The sequence below is a fragment of the Protopterus annectens genome, chromosome 7.part1, assembly GCF_019279795.1.
Source record: "Protopterus annectens isolate FY-2018-M chromosome 7.part1, PAN1.0, whole genome shotgun sequence".
Lineage (NCBI taxonomy): Eukaryota > Metazoa > Chordata > Ceratodontiformes > Protopteridae > Protopterus > Protopterus annectens.
In genome coordinates, this window is record NC_056740.1 from 164560414 (window position 1) to 164580114 (window position 19701).

General features: G+C 37.7%; 1 protein-coding gene across 2 annotated transcripts in view; it reads left to right on the plus strand.

The window, feature by feature from the left end:
- Positions 1-19701, plus strand: part of FGD5 (FYVE, RhoGEF and PH domain containing 5) — a 1722626-nt gene that overhangs the window by 1693632 nt on the left and 9293 nt on the right. For both annotated transcript variants that reach the window (XM_044078612.1, XM_044078611.1), the window contains 2 exons: positions 1398-1526; positions 12080-12234. In XM_044078612.1, coding sequence (XP_043934547.1) covers positions 1398-1526; positions 12080-12234 — 284 coding nt within the window. The remainder of the gene's footprint in view (positions 1-1397; positions 1527-12079; positions 12235-19701) is intronic.

Consider the following 19701-nt stretch of genomic DNA (forward strand, 5'->3'; position numbering starts at 1 on the left):
TGAATAAAACATTTTGGAGAAAAAAAAGAATGTGCAGTTTGTCCTAATATATTTAGTGTTGCACTCTGACAGATTAAATGTAGAATCTTCAGTCCCTTTTATACATTGAGTTTATTTTTTTAAATTGCTGTTTATTTCAAATTTCACAATTTTTCTCAGGCATTCTACTACAAAAACAAAACAGTGCAATAGTATTGAGAGAGAAACAAATGCAAATGACACTGCATACTTTTGTTTGTAAAACTCTTTCCTTGTATTGTTTCAATAAAGGGCTGTTATAAGTCAATACATGAACAGCACATGGATCGGAATGTTTCAAGCATAACATTAATTCTGGGGATAGAAAATATCAGTTACTGTTAGCTTAACATGTTTCTGTTGCAAAATGTAACATTTCACAGTAGACAGCTGTTTTTTTTTTTTTTTCAAATGTCTCCTGCTTAGTCTTTCTCTGTATATTTTATGCGGCCTTCAGTGACCATCTGTTCTTTGTAACTATGCACAAATGTTTTCCTGCATCTGTCCTAAGTATGTCTGAACCCCCCCCCCATTCAATTTGCCTTTGCACCTACAAGCAATCTGTTTCAGACATCACCATTTCAGTGAATTAACACTTCTTATATGCCTGCTAATCTATAGCTTATCACAAGCCCCTAAGACTTTTTTATTTTCTTCCAAGAACAATACTCTCAGCATGCACCCTTTTAACTCCTGTAAGGTAACATTTTCTATCACTGCCTCTCATTGTGCTCTTTTCTAGGGTATGTATCTTGAGATTCCTCACTCTCTCTTCATAGGGCTTGTCTCGCAACCCTTTCAGCAGTCTAGCTTCCTTCCTCCGGACTGCGTCCACCCTCTCTGTGTCCTTTCTTGCACACGACTACCAAATGTGGATGCAATATTCCAGGTAGGACTTTATTCGCAAACAATACAGTAGCAACAAAATTTACATTCTTAAAATATTGCCAGTAGTATGTCTTCTATATCCTTTGGAGTTATACCTATCATGAAAAATAAAATGCAGTGGTAATATGCAAGGCTCTATTTGTATTTTTTTTTCTGGGAGAAGTTACCATCCCCATTGGTTTCATTTTAAAAACTCATATCAAGCTTCCTAGAAGTTTAAAATGAAAGGTGATAAAGTTTGGGAATCTGCACAAGTTTGGGAAGTCTGTTTTTTTTTTTTTTCATTTGGTATTCAGATACTGTCTTTATATTAATGTGTCCACTTTGTTTAAAAGTCATGCAGTATACAAACAGAATAAGGTAGTTTGTTCATGTTTAGGTTGATTAATTGAATAGAAGGTATCACTGAGTTTGGTGTGATACAAACTCCATTCATCTCTACGTGCTTTGAACCGTAGTACTTTTGTAATGAGATATTTTTACCCCACAAGGCTGCAGCATCTGGAGAAGGTTCTTCCATGAAAGGCTACCTCCACCGGTGTAAACGAGGAAAGAAACACTGGAAAAAACACTGGTTTGTCATCAAAGACAAAGTATTGTACACTTATGCAGCTAATGAGGTAAGCATGAATATCTGTTCTGTGCATCTGGCCATTGCATGCCTAAATCTCCCATTTAGTTTGCCTCCATTTCCTCTACTGGCAATGTATATCAGACATTTATGACCATGAAATGTAGCTTTTCTGCTTGATGTCTTCTGGCTTCCCAGCTTATAGACTTTCCATAATATTTAGCCATTTACTTTATCCCAGGCTTTGTTCTCCTGGTACAGTTTGATGTGATTTGCCTGGATCTTACCCAGTACTATCACTGTGAACTTCCTTCCATTCACAGCAAATAGTTTTTTGTTACCGTGAAATGACAGTAGCCACCTGATGCTTTTGTTATTGCCTGGTACTCATTTATAGTGAGTATATAGCCATACACTAAGTAACAAGCAAAACATCTGTAGTCCACTTTCCATTTTTTAAGTTTTTATCTTTTACAACCATATTCTTTCCATCTAGGCATGGTAGGCACCCTTTTTATACAAGTGCAGTTTGGGCAGTTTTTCATAAGGGAATAAGCAAAACACACACCCAGTTACTACAAGACAATGCTATGCTGAAGGCCAGGTGTCTCCATGCTCACTGTTCTGTATCCCGTGTAGAAGCATTCCTCTGGCCTGCTAGGTGAACTGTGCAAATGTATTCTAATTTTCACACCCAGATCACTAGTGTGAAACTGTAGCATTATTCAGTGGTGATCATTTACTTCAGCAACCCCTGCTGTCAAGTGTAGGAATAGACACGCCAGTGTAATTGTGCCTAGACTGACAACCCATCAAGGTATTCTTTGACTGCAGTCCTGTAGCAGTCAATGTGGAGATGAAAAGAACACTAAGCTTTACTTGAAAATATACTGCAAAAAATAAGTTACATGACTTTTCTTCATAAGCATAAAAGCAGCCCTTTTCACTGTGTGTCTGCAGGTATTTTATGTGATGAGAGTGGGGCTACTGTCCTCCATTAACCACTCTCTAAAGCTTCATATGGAAGAAAAGCAGCCCTTACTAGTTTTCACACAGCATTTGTTAGTATTGGTCTTACAACACTTTTGCTCAATAATAAGTTGAAACTGGATGAAGGTCATTAAAAAGTACATTATTCTGTTGCATACTTAAGTGGTGTTCTGTGCTATACATGTTGATGGCAAAAGGGGTGCCAGTCTTAGCCCCCACTAACCCACTGTTTCATAACCACTAATTCTTCAGCAGTAATTTTTGATGCAATTACAATTTGGTGGTTTCAGACTTGTTCTAACAACCTAAATTCCAGAAGTGGGTTCAGAGGATGTTTGTTCCCCCTAAAGTAATAAAAGCATAGCTAAGGATAACATTAGTTTCTGTGAAAGGTGCAGTAAATTCTGATTTTTGAGAGAAATTGTGTTTTTTGATTAATTAGCTTGAATATCTTGGGGAGGGAGTTATGGGTCAATAAATCAATTTAGAGAGAAAGTGTCCAGCCTTCATTACTTTGTCATTTCTGTGCAGTGACATGCTATGAAAAGCCTTTTGAAAAAGGTAATACTTATTATCAGGTCTGCCTTCTTCAGTTGTATACATTGCAAAGCATAAGTTATGATTTTCAAATTGCACTTCAGGTGTAAATAGTGCTAAAAATAATGCTATTTAGCTGCTTTTGCTATCTTCGGATACCATGACAAATTACTCAAGTCACTTCATATGTAAAGTCTCTTCATGAGTGCAGTGCCGTTTAGTTGGTCTGTAATCCTAGGTGTGCTTATGTAACAGGACAAAATAATGAGGATTTTAAATTTTTTTCAATGTTAACAATTGTCATTTCATATGTTCAGAAATATTGCACTTGGAACTTCTGACATATAGATTATTTCTGACATTACAGGTGGATAACTAAGTGGCCAAATGCATGAACAAGGTTTTCTACTGCCTGGGTCAAAATTAAGTCCAGATCCAAAACTGTATGACTGTACCTGTGTCTACAGTGCTAATCCTGCAAGATTCAGGAGTACTTCTTCAGATATACTGTCTAGCTGGAGGCAGTCTATTATGCTATATGTGTTTAAAGCATAATCCATTTGCCTTGTTAATGTTACTCCCCCACTGGGGTTCACAGTTTAGCTGTAGCACTCACCACTTTAGAAAAGCAACATACAATTCTGGCTATTCTGCCCTACCTTTTCCTGCTGGGCATTTCACCTCATCATCTCTTATTTTTCTGCTGTGATCCAAATCATGCATTGAGTCTCTGCTACCAATGCTATGGTTACAGATGTCCTGCTACTTTTTTGCTGTATATGCACACATTCAATGTCATGTGTTTCCTGTACTGATACTAAGCATTTTATACTGTCTTCAGATTAACTGCTTATCCTGTGATACTGCTTTCCAGTGTTCTCTGTGCCTCCTGCACAGGTTAATGGTTAAAAAAGTGTTAGGATCAGCATGCTTATCAATTACCAAATAATAAGCAAGTCAATATACAAATAAGGCATAGCTTTACCATAGTTACATTGTATAATCTGAATGTATCCAAGCTAGAACCTTACAACTTTCAGCTGCAAAAAAAGTCCTCCATTCCTTCTGACTCTTCCATTAATTCACTATCAATTATATAATTATGCCCATTATTTCAGATTATAATTCTCCAGCCCATCCATTAAATTTGAGACGTTGGTGAGTTTTCCTAAGATTTCATCAGGCATACCTGAGGTCTTCTCCAACATAATCATTTTTCTCTGTAGTTTTCTACAAAATAACCTCTTCTTCCAGAAATCCCACCCTCCCTAATATGTAGCATCACACTAAGTCAGCAGTTTTTATTAAAATAATTAAGCATATTATTTAATACAATATTAAATTTGCTTGATGGCAGAAGGAGACAAGCCTGTCAAGTCTGCCTTTTTGATTATCTTAACATTCTGACTCTTTTCCTTATGTGTCTTTCCCCTTACCCTTTTCCACCCATCACCTGCTCTCTTGAATGCCCTGTGGATTCCTCAACAAAACCAGTTGTGACAGTCAGTTCTAACCCTCTCAGTGAAAAAGTACTTTCAGATATCCAGGAACTTGTTAGTCCCTATAATTTGTTGTTTGTTTCCCCTCCTTCCCCACTCCATCCTTACTGTTCAAAATGGCCCCCAATGTAATTAAGAGAAGGAGTATGTTCATCCCTCCCCCACCCTATAGTGACTGTCTTTGAGGTGCATTGCAAAGATCAAATTTGGGCTCTGTGCTCTGAGAAGCAACCCTCTGTAGAAAATGTTACTGTGCAAGAAAGGTCAATTTTGAAAGAACATATTGGTAATAAAATATTAGGGTAATGAAGCCTGACAAGGGTGGGGAGGTTGTTATTATGGACTGTGTGGATTACTCTAGCAAAATGTTTGAGATTTTTTAACAATATTAATACTTATGAAAGAGTCTTGAAAATGAAGTTAACATTGAATATGCTAAGAATGATTAATGTCTATTAGACATGGTCAGACAACCTAATATTACTGACCATGACTATGATTATTGTAAGGGTCAATAAGCCTTCCCTCAATATTCAGGATACCAAAGATACATAAGGATGTAAACGACCCTCAATTGAGGCCAATTGTTGCTGCATGTAGATAGAAAACAAAGCCCCTACCAGTATATATTGATTGACGTTGACATTTGTTAGATGGTAAGGTACATGTTTTGCATAAATCTTGGCATTTGCTGCAGAAATTAAATACTTTAAAATTCATTTAGGATATTTTGTTTGTTATTGTTGACACTGTTAACCTGTGTTCCATTATTCCACATGAAAAAAGTTTGGATTATTTTATGAGTATAGTAAGTGAAGAACAATTATTTACTGATAATGAGATTTTTGTCTTGCATGAATTCTTAGACATAGTTCTTAAGAACAATTTTATGTATTTCGAAGGTGAAAACTTCCAGCAAGCTTCTGGGGTGGTAATGGGTGCTAGCTATGACCCCCTTTATGCAAATATGATTTTAGTAGCCTGGAAAACTGCATGTATTCACCTCTGCATTTTTTAATATGTTTATGCCTATTACAAATTTCTAGGTGTCATGTTTATTGTGTGGAAGGGAAGTGCTGAACAGTTTTTAAAGTTTATGGAGTATTTAAGTAAAACCATGGCCTTGGTAAGGTTTACCTTCTGCTGTGACTTTAATAAAATTGATTATTTGGATATTACTATAGGTAAGGACCTAGCTGGTCAAAAATATAAATGTGCAATTTTTCACAAAGAAACTTTCTCCAACTCTTATTTACACTTTTGACAGTTGTCACCCTTAGTTCCAAAATGAAGTATAGTGAAAAGGCAAGTGGTACAATTGTCAAGGAGTTAAAGGGCAAGTGGTGCAATTGTCAAGGATGATTAGTACAGACAACATGCTCGGTAAAGAGGTGGAGATTTTGATGGACATGTTTATGATTAGAAATGATGTAATTACCCTGTTGAATGAGATTAAAGGAAAAATTCTTAGGGAAGAAGCACAAAATTTTGTCCAAATTCAGGGTAGATCATAGCCGTACAGTTACTGATGGGTTTAGTAAAAATGGGCCTATGGTTGTGCCTTATAATGGGAATGCACCAGTGATTAGGAAAATCCTTAAGAAAACTTAGAACATAAACTTTATTATCAGGTACTGAAGATTAAGATCGGAAACCTTCCAAAGGTTGCCTACAGTAGGGAAAAAATATTAAGGATTGTTTAGAAATTGAGCAACAAATGAGTATAGTCAAACCACACACGGGCAAAAATGTCTGGATGTGGTGAGTGTAAATCCATAAATGATGATGATGATGATGATCTGTATTTATGTGCTGACAGACAGGATAAAAGTATAGGGTCACTGGGTTTGTGTCATTGTTGTGGTTTATTAAGCCATCTGTGTTTCCTGCTCAGCCTTTTATGTTGGGGAAACAAATAGGAGGGTTAGACACAGGATTTATGATCACACGATATAAAAACTGGAAAAACAAGTAATGCTTTCTATAGACATTTAATAAAGTGTGTAGCTTTTAGAATGCTTATATTTTTTATTTTTCATAAAGTTGATATTAGAGGAGGTGGGGACACAGTGAACCTGTTGGAGTGCAAGGAACTGACCTGGCAGTTGTGACTTAATGGTAATAAGGAGCCAAGTTTAAAGGACTGTATTTCTATCTCAAGTGTTTTAAGACAAAAGGCTATGTCTTTATTTATTTATTATTTATTGACATTTGTTGATCGGGAAAGTCCACTGGGTCAGCAACCCATTTTCAGTGGAGGCCTGGGGAGAAAAGCTCCATAGTTATTCAAATATTGTAGAGAACAAATGCACAGTGAAAGAGATAAACAAACATAAGCACAGGGTGGGGAGTAAATAGTATATAAGTTAATACATATTGTCAGACTGAGTGGATACATAATAACGTACTTTCAGTCCACAAGAAAGTAATTATAAACCTTAGTAAATTGCACATATAAGTAGGAGAAACAGTCATACAGAGGAGAAAGAAAAACAATTAAACAGAGGGTTAAAGAGTAAAATCTGAGTAGTTACGTTTGTCAGGTTAAGGGGGGTTACACAGTATTTCACAGGTGCAGATGGGATTATTTAAACAGTGGGTTTTTAGTGCAGCTTTAAAGGCTATTAAGGAGTCGAGTTGAGTAATATATGAGGGAAGGCTATTCAATAGTTTGGCAATATTGTAGGAATAAAAGCATTGCCCTGCTCTTTTGTTGGGTTTAGCTACATTTAAAAGTGACTTTTCAGAGGGTTCTAGTTGGGGTGTATGTGTGTAAGATAGACTGGAGTGCAGGACAGCTATCAGGTTTGAAAATTAGCTTATGGGCAAGTGTTAACTGAGTATAATAGAGATAGTGGTAAAATTCAAGTCAGGACAGGTTTGAGATAGCTTTGCAGTGGTGTGAGTGGCTGGGCATGTTAGAGGTGAATTTTGCTATCTTGTAGTAGCACAATTGCAGCTTATTACTATATGGAGGTTGGTGAAGATGGGGCTTCCATACAAGAAGGATGGGATAAGCAAAGTGTTTGCTAGTTTTATCTTAGTTAGTTTATCTAAGTAGAGTTTACATTGGTATAGTTTGCCAAGTTTGAAATGGGTTTTCTTTACTGTATTGAGAATGTGCTGTTCAAAGGAGAGTTTTTATCAATAGTGATTCCCAAAAGTTTTTCAGTTAGCACTTGTTTTAGTTCTGTATTGTTAAGTGAAAAAATCTTGAATTCTGTAGCTGGAGGTTTTGATGAAAATAGCAATAGTTTAGTTTTTTTTAGTGTTCAACATTAGTTGGGCATCACTTAGCCAGGTTTCTATGGAAGTGATTGCATCTTGGGTGATCTTCTGGAGGTTAGCGACATTGTTGGAGGAAGAGATGATAGTTTAATCATCTGCATATTGAATTAATAAGCTTTGTTGGAAGGTTTTATTAAAGTCATTAATGAATATATTAAAGAGTAGTGGTCCTAAAATGGACCGTTGTGGGACACCTGTGTCATTTGCCAGATACTTAGATTGTTGATTTTGACATCTAGCCGATTGTTGTCTATCATTTAGGTAGGAGGAAAACCAGGTTAATACGCTTAGAGTGGATGCAAGGTTTTCTAAATACTGTAATAACTTAGGGTGTGATACTATGTCAAGCCTTTGAAAGTCTAAGAGGAACACTGAAGTAGATAGGCCAGCATCAAGAGCTTTATTCACAGTATCAGTGAAGGAGAGTAAAGCTGTGGTTGCGCTATGTCCAGGGTGGAATCCATGTTGAGTGGGAGCAAGGAGTTTGTTGTTAATGAGGTGATTTAGGAGTTGGGTTTGTATGCATTTTTGTAGGATTTTTTGATAGTGGGGAGAGAATGGAGATTGGCCGGTAGTTTGAGAGATCGTGTACAATACCACCTTTGTGTAATGGAGTTATAATAGACTTCTTCCAAAGTTGGGGGACATAAGATTCTGAGATAGAAAGATTAATAAACATACTTACAGGGTAAGCTATAGCTTTGGCAGCAGGTTGTAAGTATTCAGGTGGTAAGTTATCAGCGGAGAGGGAGCAGGGCTTTAGTTTGGTTTGCAATTTTAGAATTAGGGATGTTGGTATTGGTTGTAGTGAGAAAGGAGGATTGGGTGGATTATTATTAGAGGAAACCATAGTGTGTATAGAGGCAGTTATGGGGTCTTTTTGTGTGGTATTTTGGGAGTTAGGGTTGCTTTTTGTGGATTAATCTTTGACTAGTTTTTGAATGGTGTCAATGAAATGGGTGTTAAATATTTGTGCTATCTGGTGAGTGTCTTTGTCGGGAGAGGGTGATGGATTTTGAATGTTACCTGGATTAAGCATGAAGGATACAGATTTCCAGATTTTTTTTGGAATACTACTTTTGAAGAATAGTTGTGCGGAGAAATAGGTTTTCTTATCAGTTATGATAAGTTTTTTGCAGTATTTCTAAGTTGTTTATAATTTTGTTCAATTACTTGAGTTTTTTCCATATTTTCCAGGCTTTGTCTCTAGACAAGAGGGTTTGCTTAGTTAGCTGGGGGCATGGTTACGTTTTGTTCATTTTGTATGAAGAGGTACTAAGCTATTTAATGTGCTAAGAAAGATGATATTGAAATAATGTACAGCATCACCTAGAGGCAATGTTTTTATTGGGGTCTAGTTTTGAGCTTGTAGGGTACTGATAAATATATTTTGATCAAAGTGGGCAAGGTTCCTGGCAGTTTTGTATGTGTGAGGTTTGGGGATATGTATTTAGGTTCTATAGGTTTAAGCAGGGAGGTGGTCGCTTAAAATGTTTGTGAGGGTGTCGGTACTGAAGTACTAGTGGGGGTGAGACACTAGAATCCAGTCTAATATAGAAATATAGATTCTGCTTGGGTATTTAAAGCACGTGTAGGCTCTGTGATAAGTTGTGTGAAACTATGGAGGTTAATGCTGGTAGCAGGAGCTTTGAGGTTAGGTTTTGCCAATTAATGTTAGTGTCTCCTAGAATAATAGTTTTGTGGGAGATATTTTAGTTAGTCCAACATAGGAAGTCTTCCAAATGGGGAATGTTTTGACCTGAGGGAATGTAGATATCAGCAATACAGTTTTGTTTATTAGGGTTTATATGAAGGGATGTTATTAGAATTTCCATACTATTGAAAGTGGGGACAGGTGTTGGATATTTTTTGTTAAGGAGTCTCGATAAATTAAGGCTATGCCTCTACCTTTTGTATGGGGTCTGTCATTACGAAGAATGTTATAACCTGGTGGATGGATTTCAGTGTCAGATATATATGATATATATATATATATATATATATATATATATATATATATATATATATATATATATATATATAATTTAACTTTATGGTATTTTTTGTTGTCATTGTGCATAGATTTTAATATTCAGATCTACACATGTACATATTTTTTATTGACTGCTGGAAAAAAGTATTTTAAATGATTTTCATAGATTTTTAAATTGGTTGGTCTTTTTATTTTACACCAACTTTTACACCAACTTTGTTGTTATATAGATGGAATGATATATGGAATTCTTAATTGTACCGCAAGTGCACTTTTATACTGGGATTATTGGTTTCCTACTAAGAGTGTGCTTTCCATATTTGATGAACTAGTGTTTTTGATTTGTGGTTTTGTGGAATAAATGCTGTGAAACTTCCTTTTGGTTTAACTCTGATGAAGTCCCTGGATTTTTCAAGGAAAATAGCACTTAGTTATTAAAACGTTTCAAGCCTCTGGGACACCATGTCTTGTTTATTATTTTTTTTGGTTGGTGGAGTGTCTTGTTTTTGGTGTCCAAGACATGGGCTGGAAAAGGTCATGTGACCATTCCATTTACATACACAAAGAGACAGCAGTTCATAGATTAGAACATGTTTCAAGATAATCCAGGTTTTTCTCCAAAATAAAATGTGCACACACACGCACACACACACACACACACACACACACACACACACACACACACACACACACACACACAAAATTCAATGTGCCAAATGTTCTTTATTATATTATTATTATTATTATTACTGTTGTTGTTTTGGGATTGCAAGTCACACATCTAACCCAGCCCATTTCTAATTATATCATATCATTTAATTGACACTGGTTAATATTCTCAAAGTAATTATCAGCACTCTCCTTTAGCAGCATTAAAACTAGCATATGTGTCCACATGGATCCCTCTATGTGGTTTAAATGCAAGTTAAGTGAGTAAATAACAACTGAATGCATATTGGCTGAATAACATAAATGTCAACAGTAGAATAGTGCAGACTAGTGCATGTAGAGTGCTGTCAGTGGTGAGATCATGGAATACAGAGGTAAGTGAGTTGCACATTTTCCCTGGTATTGTGCAATGGACTTAATACATACACACACACACACACACACACACACACACACACACACACACACACACACACACACACACACACACACACACACATCTCTCTCTCTCTCTATATATATATATATATATATATATATATATATATATATATATGTAGAGACAGAGATAGATGGATAGATAGATAGATAGATAGATAGATAGATAGATAGATAGATAGATAGATAGATAGATATATAGATAGACAGATGCAGTTTCACACACAGAGGACTGTATGGGAGCTTGCCCCATTTAAAAAAAAAAAAAAAAAAAAAAAAAAAACACTTGTGTACTCTTTTTAACACTTTCGCCAGGAAATATGTTTATCAGTGATTTGGATTTGGCAAAGTGGACATCAGGCAAAGCATATTTTCACTGAACTGCCATATACCCATGGATATATAGAAAGAGCCAGAAATACATAAACATACAAACATACATATTATAATACGCATTTTATCTTTCCAATACTTCATAATTAAACATGTAACAAAAGCCCTAGAAATTACTGACTCAGGAAGAAAACAATAACTGTGCTGACAGACACAGGATCTATTATATAGTAGGTTTTTCTGTTGCATGGGACATTGCTTCTTCTGTATGTCAAAACCAACTCAGTGCCTGGTCTCATATTATATCCCTTGTTTGAGTAAGACTGTATTCATAGGTATGACTTTGCTCATGACAGTTCTCAATGAACTATAAAACAGAAACTACATCCACTTCTTAACGCCATGCTTTCATCATGTGGCATGTTCATTCATGTACACATAGCAGTGCATGACAGTATTGGTCCCTGTGGTTCGTTAAGCATTTACCTATATGTTAGAGATATATTTGTTGTTGAGGGCACATAAAGTCAGATTACGGCCCTTAGCAGTTGATACAAGCATGAACCATTATAACTAACAATCATACCACATGAAACACATTTCAGATATTTCTCCAACACTTACCAACATCTCCACTTGACATTGTGGAATCACTGTTGCGCTCAATGTATTAACAAGATTTGTAGCAGAGATCAGAACTAAAAACTTTTTTATACATCACTGTTCTGGTTTTCTAGACTCTATAAACTATTAACTGCTGCCAAATGCATCTCTACTTAACACTGTGGGTGTAGGGCTGGGTAATTAACATTTAATGTTACTTAAGCTGTTCTTCTATATTATCTTCTTATCCAGGACAAAATAGCATTGGAAAGCCTACCTTTACTGGGTTTTGGGATTACACAGACAAAAAAAGAAGGAAATGTGGAACCCGGCTCTGTATTCCAGATCTACCACAAGGAAACACTGTTTTACAGCTTCAAAGCTGAAGATCCATCTTCCGCACAGAGGTAAATGATTTCAGGATATTGCATGCAAGACCTAAAACTGGAGCATGAAATAAATTAATGAATAATATTCTAAATTTTCTGTTCCTAGCCCAAAAATCAGTTTGGAACACAAAACATTACTCCTTAATTGATATATATGAGAGGGGTTAATGTTTTATTGAAATTTATCTTGAAGTAAGATCCAGTGAAGTAGGACTGTTAAATCTTAACAGCTACATAATTATTTTAGTACAGATATTAACAACCACATTATTATTAATGGGCTAACTGCTGATCTTTTTTTAAACTGTGCATTCTGCACAAGATTTCAACTATGACATGTTACTACAGTACCCATTCACTTTCATTATATCTCTAATATTAAACCTGCATTGTAATATGAATAACATGGTGGATACTACAGGATATATGCAAATAACCCCTTAAGGACATATAATTGTTTCAGCTATAGGGCTTCTGAATGCCCATGGCTTTTTACATTTTAAGTCTTTATTGGTATTTCAGGCCAGTAAAGCTAAACCCCACTAGCTGTAGACATGTCACGTTTTGGCTTCTTTTCAATGCATAACTTTGTAGTACATGGACACAGTGATTAGTCTCTGATATTCAGAATAAGACAATCAGTTAAACACTAGAGTGGTGCAAGACCCAACTTTAAAAATTTTAAGCATCCCCTACTGAAATGTTAAGGTCGGGTCTCAGGCTAGGCAGTAAAATCTGCCAGTACTGATAAGCAAAAAACAGCAGCAGAGTAAACAATTTGTTTCTGCCTGCTGTCCATCAGTAACATATCCTGACTTCCTGTAATAAACTTGGAACATTACTAGAATAACAGGATGTGTATTTGTTTGCATTTTCTGAAGGATACAAAGGCTGAAACCTAAATGTATGTCATTATTTAGTGTCTTCAGTCCTCAGTAATTTGTCCAAAAACTACAGACTTCATGAGGAACAGACCCAACATATGAGGCAAAAATCTAGTTATTCTGCAAAACTCTGGACAGTTGAGTGGCATGGAAGGTGAGTGTACCCTCCTAAAGGACTGAGTTACACTGACTTTCTGACAGTAATCCCCAAGTGCTTTACAGCTTAGTTTTGAAAGCCGGCAAAAACGTAGTGCTTTTCTTTTCTTTCATTTTTACTGTGAGTAGTAGTACATGGAGTAGATAAAGCTCCATGCACTACAAAGAATTATGATCGGGTCACCAATACTGACCAAATATTATGTGTTCTCAACATGGATGCCAAATTCACCTCTTGGCATCCATGCCTCGAACACATATTTAGTTGGTTAGCATCAGCAACCCACTCATAATCCTTTATGTTATGATTAAAGACACAAGTTCATAATCCTTTGTAGTGCAAGGAGTCTTACCTGCCCTCAAGTACTACAAAAACTTAGAGTAAAAAAGGGTAGAAGCACTAAGTTGTTTACGGCTTTGAAAAGTGGAGCACTCTTAACAAAGTGCCACACTTCTGTGGCTAACACAGAAGAATGAAGAAAGCCCAAACAGCTTTAAGGCAGAATGAAGTATTTAATAACTCTTTAGTTCATTCTTCCTGATGCTGTTCTGTGGTAGTCATCAATGGATGTTCTACCTCCAGACTAGAGCTTAACAGTAATGAGAGGTGCATAACAAGAGCTTTCTAGGTAGCTTTCTGAAATCAAAAAGTGCTTATGAAGCCAATCTTTTCCAAAGTTTTATAGGATAGACAAGGCACTTCATACACTGCTATTTAATTATGATCAGAGATCCAGTCATTAATTCTTTGTAATGCATGGTGCTTTATCTGACCCTCTGTGAAAAAAAAACTTGTATACTGTTTTTTACACTTTGTTCAAGAAGTATGATTTTCAGTGAATTGAATTCAGCAAAATGGAGGTCAAATAAAGTGTAATTTCATTGAACTGTTATATACCCATACACAGACAGACAAAGATAGGCATAGATATATACATACAAACATACATACAATCATAATACTTAGTAGTGCATGGAGCTTTATCTGTCCCAAATAATACCAGCTACAGAAAAAAGTATAGAAGCATGAACTGTTTTGCAGCTTTGAAAGACATAAAAAGCCATAAAACATGTAGCACTGCCATATAAACAGCAGGCAGAGGCAAAGTGTCCCCCTAAGTAATGAATAGCTTTAAAAAATGTTAGACACTTCACTCATTTCACTCTACCACACTTTTTGTGTCTAGAGGAGGCTGTCTGTGTATATGTATGACACAGAAGTGTATAACATGTTAGATAGTTCACTCTGCCGTGTGTGTGTGTGTGTGTGTGTGTGTGTGTGTGTGTGTGTGTGTGTGTGTGTGTGTGTGTGTGTGTGTGTGTGTGTGTATGTGTGTGTGTGTCAGAGAAGTGTAGAATAGCTTTTAAAGCTGTGAACATTCTTAGGAAGCTGTTCTGTGGTGACCAATCTTATGTTTTAGTGTGAGACTAGAATGTAACAGTGCTGAAAAGTGCTTAACAAATCTTTGTAAAGCACCTTTACTTCTTCTTACCAAAGTTATCTTCTTAACAAAGTCATGTTGAAATTGAAGCACTTCATGAACTACAAATGTGTTATGTATAATTTTACAAAACCAGCCTTTGCCTTTTAGCTAAATGTAAAAAGAGATAATTAGCTTGTAAAAACAAGCCTGTTATGTACAAATATGCAAATAACAGTGGATCACTTTTAAAATGACATACTGTTACCCATACCTCTCAACTGTATGGATTTTCGCAGAATATCCAGATTTTTGGCCTGCTCCTCATAAAATGTGTGGTTTTCTGGCTAATCACTGGGATGATCTGAGGACTAAAGTCACTAAATAATGACAAACATTTTAGTTTCAGACTTCATATCCTTCAGAAAATATATGTTAAAACAAACCCTGTTACTCGAGCAACTTTCAAAGTTTATAATAGTAATATTTAAAATAAATATGTTCCTATTTTTGGGCCTTTGTCCCCACATTTTGTTGGGCTTTATCCAGATTCCTTGCACTAAGAGGTTGAGAGGTATTCTGTTAACTCATTCCCTCCAATGGAGCTCTGGAAGTTTGCACGATAACTTCCAATGGGTGGAGCCTTCACTTTTTGATAAACTATGTTCTCACATTTCAAACAAATGCACTTATCTCTGGATCCACAGGTATTACTAAAGTGGTGTAAATGGCAAACTCTTCAGCACAAACTATTTTTATGGTGGTGGTAGTCTTTAAGTTTTAGGTCTTAAACTCTGTTTTTTAAGTCACAGTAAATCATAGGATCGTAGGGGGTTACTAGGCTAATGGCCCTGAGGCCCATGCAAGCCTAGCCAAGAGTTTATTCCCAAAAATAAACCTCAGGCAACACCTGTCACCCCTGTCAATGAGGGACACAGGTGGAACCCCTTTGATGAATTTGTGGTTTCCCATCCACTCATCAAGGTTGCACTTGAAGAGGGTCAGAGAAGTGCTCTGTTTGACGTGTATGGGAAGTCTGTTCTAGACACGGGGCAGCATCTGGGAGACAAATCTGTCTCTCCAGCAGGTTTTGTTAATGTCACATATTAGGTTCAGGCCTTTTGAGTGGGTAGTGCATGAGGAGTTAAGACTTACGGATATGGAGCATCTCTAGTAGGGCAGGGTCTGAGATTATCTTGTAGGAGAGACACAGATCACACCTGAGCAATCTGTACGATACCAAGTAGAGTGATAGTGATTTGAGCCTGGTCTGCATAGGACAGGTGTTGGAGGCCATGGATTCTCTTTGTGAGGTATTTCAGTGGCCTTTCCAGTTGGTGCTGATGTTTGGAGAGGTACATCCCAAACGGGGCGTTATACTCAATTATTGGCCTAATGAGGGAGGAGAATAGAGAGCTAATAACCTATTTTTTTCTGGAAGCAATCCCTTTACTTATGAGATGAACCAAGTAAAAGGCTTTTCTGACCACTGCCACTACATGAGAGTTGAATGTGAGATTATCAACCTGAGTGCCCAGGTCTCTCACCACAGGTTGTGTGCTTAGGGGGTTGTTGTTGATGTGGTAATCAGTAGGGGTTGTGTTTTTGCCAAATGGTATGATGATACATTTTTTTGCATTTAGCTTGAGGCCATGACTTTGGCACCAGTCATTAGTTACTGTGAGACCCTCTTGCAGTATGTTAACATCATTTGGGGAGTCAGTGACAGTACCCAACTTACAGTCATCTGCAATTGTGGTCAGCCACAGGCCTTTTGTCTTTGACTGTACCTCTGAGAAATAGATGCCAAACAGTAGGGGTCCCAGGACAGATCCTTGGGGAACTCCACTAGTGACAGATCTGCTATCGGAGGTGGAGGTGCCTATTTTGACTTTGACTGTCATGTTGTTGAGCCAGTTGGCCACCCACCTGATGAGATAGGGATTTACGCCAAGTTGTGTTAGCTTTTTGATGAAGCCCAAGTGAGGGATTGTGTCAAAGGCCTTGGCCAAGTCAAGGTAAGCTATATGTACTGACTTTCCCTCATCCAGGGCCTTGGTGACAGTCTCAAAAAGTCAACCAGGTACAACAGGCATGATCTGCCCTTGACGAATCCGAACTGGATGGGGTCATGTGCTTGGAGATTGCCTATGTCCTTGTTCATGAGATCCATAATAATACGCTCCATGGTTTTACAGATCAGACTTGTCAAGCTAATGGGGTGATAGTTTCCGGGGTCAGTAGTGGCACCACCTTTGTGCAAGAGGATGACAATGGTGGTTCTCCACTCTGCTGGAATGAAGCCAATACTTAGGCTGTAGTTGAATAGGGTGCTTAATGGCGAAGCCAGTTCTTGCTGGAGATGGTCTAGAATACATGGGATATTATCAGGTCCCATGGAAGCTGTGTTGTTTTCCCTTGGATATGGCCTACACTTGATCTATAGAGACATGAGGTGCAGGGCAAGTATTGGTTTGTTAAAAGAGTCTTTGGGGGGGATAGGGGGGTGAAGTTTGCACTGCTATCTGCTAACAGGTTGGCTAAGTCAACAGGATCATTGTAAATGATACTGTTGAGTACTAATTTGGAACAAACCTGGGCTTTGCCATGGAGGTTCCTGACGTAACTAAAGAAGACTTTGTGGTTCCCCTTTGTTATGGAGGCTAGTTTCAATTCATAATTGGCCTTGGAGGTTTTCACTAGTGATCTAATTTACTTGTTGAGGCTAAGGAGGGAGTTTTTCCAATTTGAAATTCGTTCCCTTTTACCCTTGGACAACAGTTTCTTCCATTTGTTGTAAAGCCTGTCGATAGAGGATGTCCACCAAACAGGTCTGTGTTTCCTCAAGGAGCAGGTTTTACTTCTATTGGGTATGGCTGAGTCCATGCAGTTCTACAGGTGCTTGTAAACTTCGTTGTTGTACTTTTCAGCATAGTTGTCTGCATCCTCTGGGGGGGGGGGGGTGAAGCTACAGATACCCTCTATTAGGAGGTTATCGTCAGCTTTAGAGAAGTTTTTTAGCTTGATTTCAGCTGGGGGGTGGTTGGGTGGGATAGAAACTTTGAATGAGACAGTCCAATGATCTGATCTAACCAGGGGAAGGACATACTATGGGAGTGGTGCAGCGGTCACCCATGTTGGTAAGAACCAAGTCCAGAATGCTATCTCCCCTTGTAGGGGATGAGACAAGCTGGTCTAGTACTTTAGAACTGATGAAGTCGAGGAATCGCTGAGACAGTGCATTAGTGCAAGAATAGTTCACCCAGTCTATGGTGGGGTAGTTGAAGTCACCAAGGATCAGTGTATTAGGGGGTATCTTGATGGAGTCTAGTTGGTCCAGGTAAGAGGAGTGGGTGTCCTGAGTCATGGAGGGGGTCTATAGCTAGCTATAACTTCTATGGGTGTCTTGCCAACTGTCAGTTTTACCTGGAGTAGTTATTATTATTTATTTTTTTATTTTACATTTGTTGACCGGGCTAGTCTAACTGGATATATGTCCATTTTCAGTAGAGGCCCGGGAAGAAAAGCTCCACATAAAAGACACTAACAAACGGAACATTTAACTACAGTTACAGATTATTTGTCAGACAAAAATAGGTGTTACAAGGTAACTTTAGCATGCATGATAGGTAAAAATAGAACAAATTAGATGAATCCCCCCACCCCACCCCCACCCCTTTGGATGAAATTTTTTTTTTAAACCAAACACTGCAAGAAGAAAAAAGTATTCAGAAGAATGTAGGGGATTCCTGAATCAAAGTTATGAGTAAGGCACAGGAGAACAGACTAGTTATAAACAGAATAGGGCAGATTAATTGAGGAGCAGTAGCTCATAAATGAGACAGAGAGATGTCCATGCAGTGTTTCCTGGGTACAATAGGTCCAAATAGAACACAGGGGTCTTAAAGTGGCTATAAGGTGAGTAGTAAATGGTGCTTTAGCCTAGGATACCAGGAGGAGAAAAAAATCTTAGTCAGGGTTAGTACAGGGACATAGCCAGTGGGTTGTAAGGTATAATTTGAGTTTCTTTTTAAATAGTGTAGTTGAAGAAAGAGATGTGAGTTCACTGGAAAGTAGGTTCCAGGTTTTACCCACAGTGTTAGAGAAAAGGGAATCTCCTGCTTTATTGTTGGGTTTTTGTCTAGATACCAGTAGTTTATTTTCTGAGCAGAGGTTTGTAAGATTTTTATATGGGCTGATTAGACTTGTGAGAACAGGTGTGTTACCAAGTTGATAAAGGATTTTATGGGTAATAATCAGTTGGTGAAATAGAATTTGATTATGCAATTCCAGCCAGCCCAGTTGATTTAGATTTTGGCAGTGGTGGGTTCTGAAAGGGGAGCTGGTAACAAATCTGGCAATATTATTGTAGGAGATTGCCAGCTTGTTGAGGTTGTTTTTAGACAGATTTGTATATGTAGGAGAGGCATAAAAGAGAGTAGAGATAAGGTGAGTGTGGGCAATAGTAGTTCTAGCAATGGGAGTAAGGAAGGGTTTAATTTTATAGAGAGAGCCTAGTTTAGTTCAAGTGTGTCATGCTGGCAAACTAGTCTGGAGGTGTGTCTGTCCTTGATGAAGATAGAGACTCCACCACCCTTAGTCTTCCCAACCTCATTTTGGGGTCAGAATGTGTGGAGTGAGGTACAGTCTGGTAAGGCAGGGGTGCTGTCCGCAGCCCTGAACCAAGTTTCCATGACCACACAGACATCAGCATCTTCCAGTGCAATGAGGGCTTCCAGTGAGTCCATTTTCAGGTTTAGGATCCAAGCATTAAGTAGCATGACCTTCAATTTGCTTTTTGACAGATATTTTATGTTGAAAGGTTTGTTTTTGGGACATTGCCTAAAAAAGGCACAATGAGGGAGGCAAGAGCCTTAGCCATCATCCAGAAACCCAGTGGTGACAAGTGAAGCCCATCTCTGGCAAAGCATTGATGTCTGTCAACCATGTTGTCCCAGGCAGACAGATACTGGATCCCCTTGGAATGACATCAAAAACTAAGCCAATTGTTGAAGTCAATTATT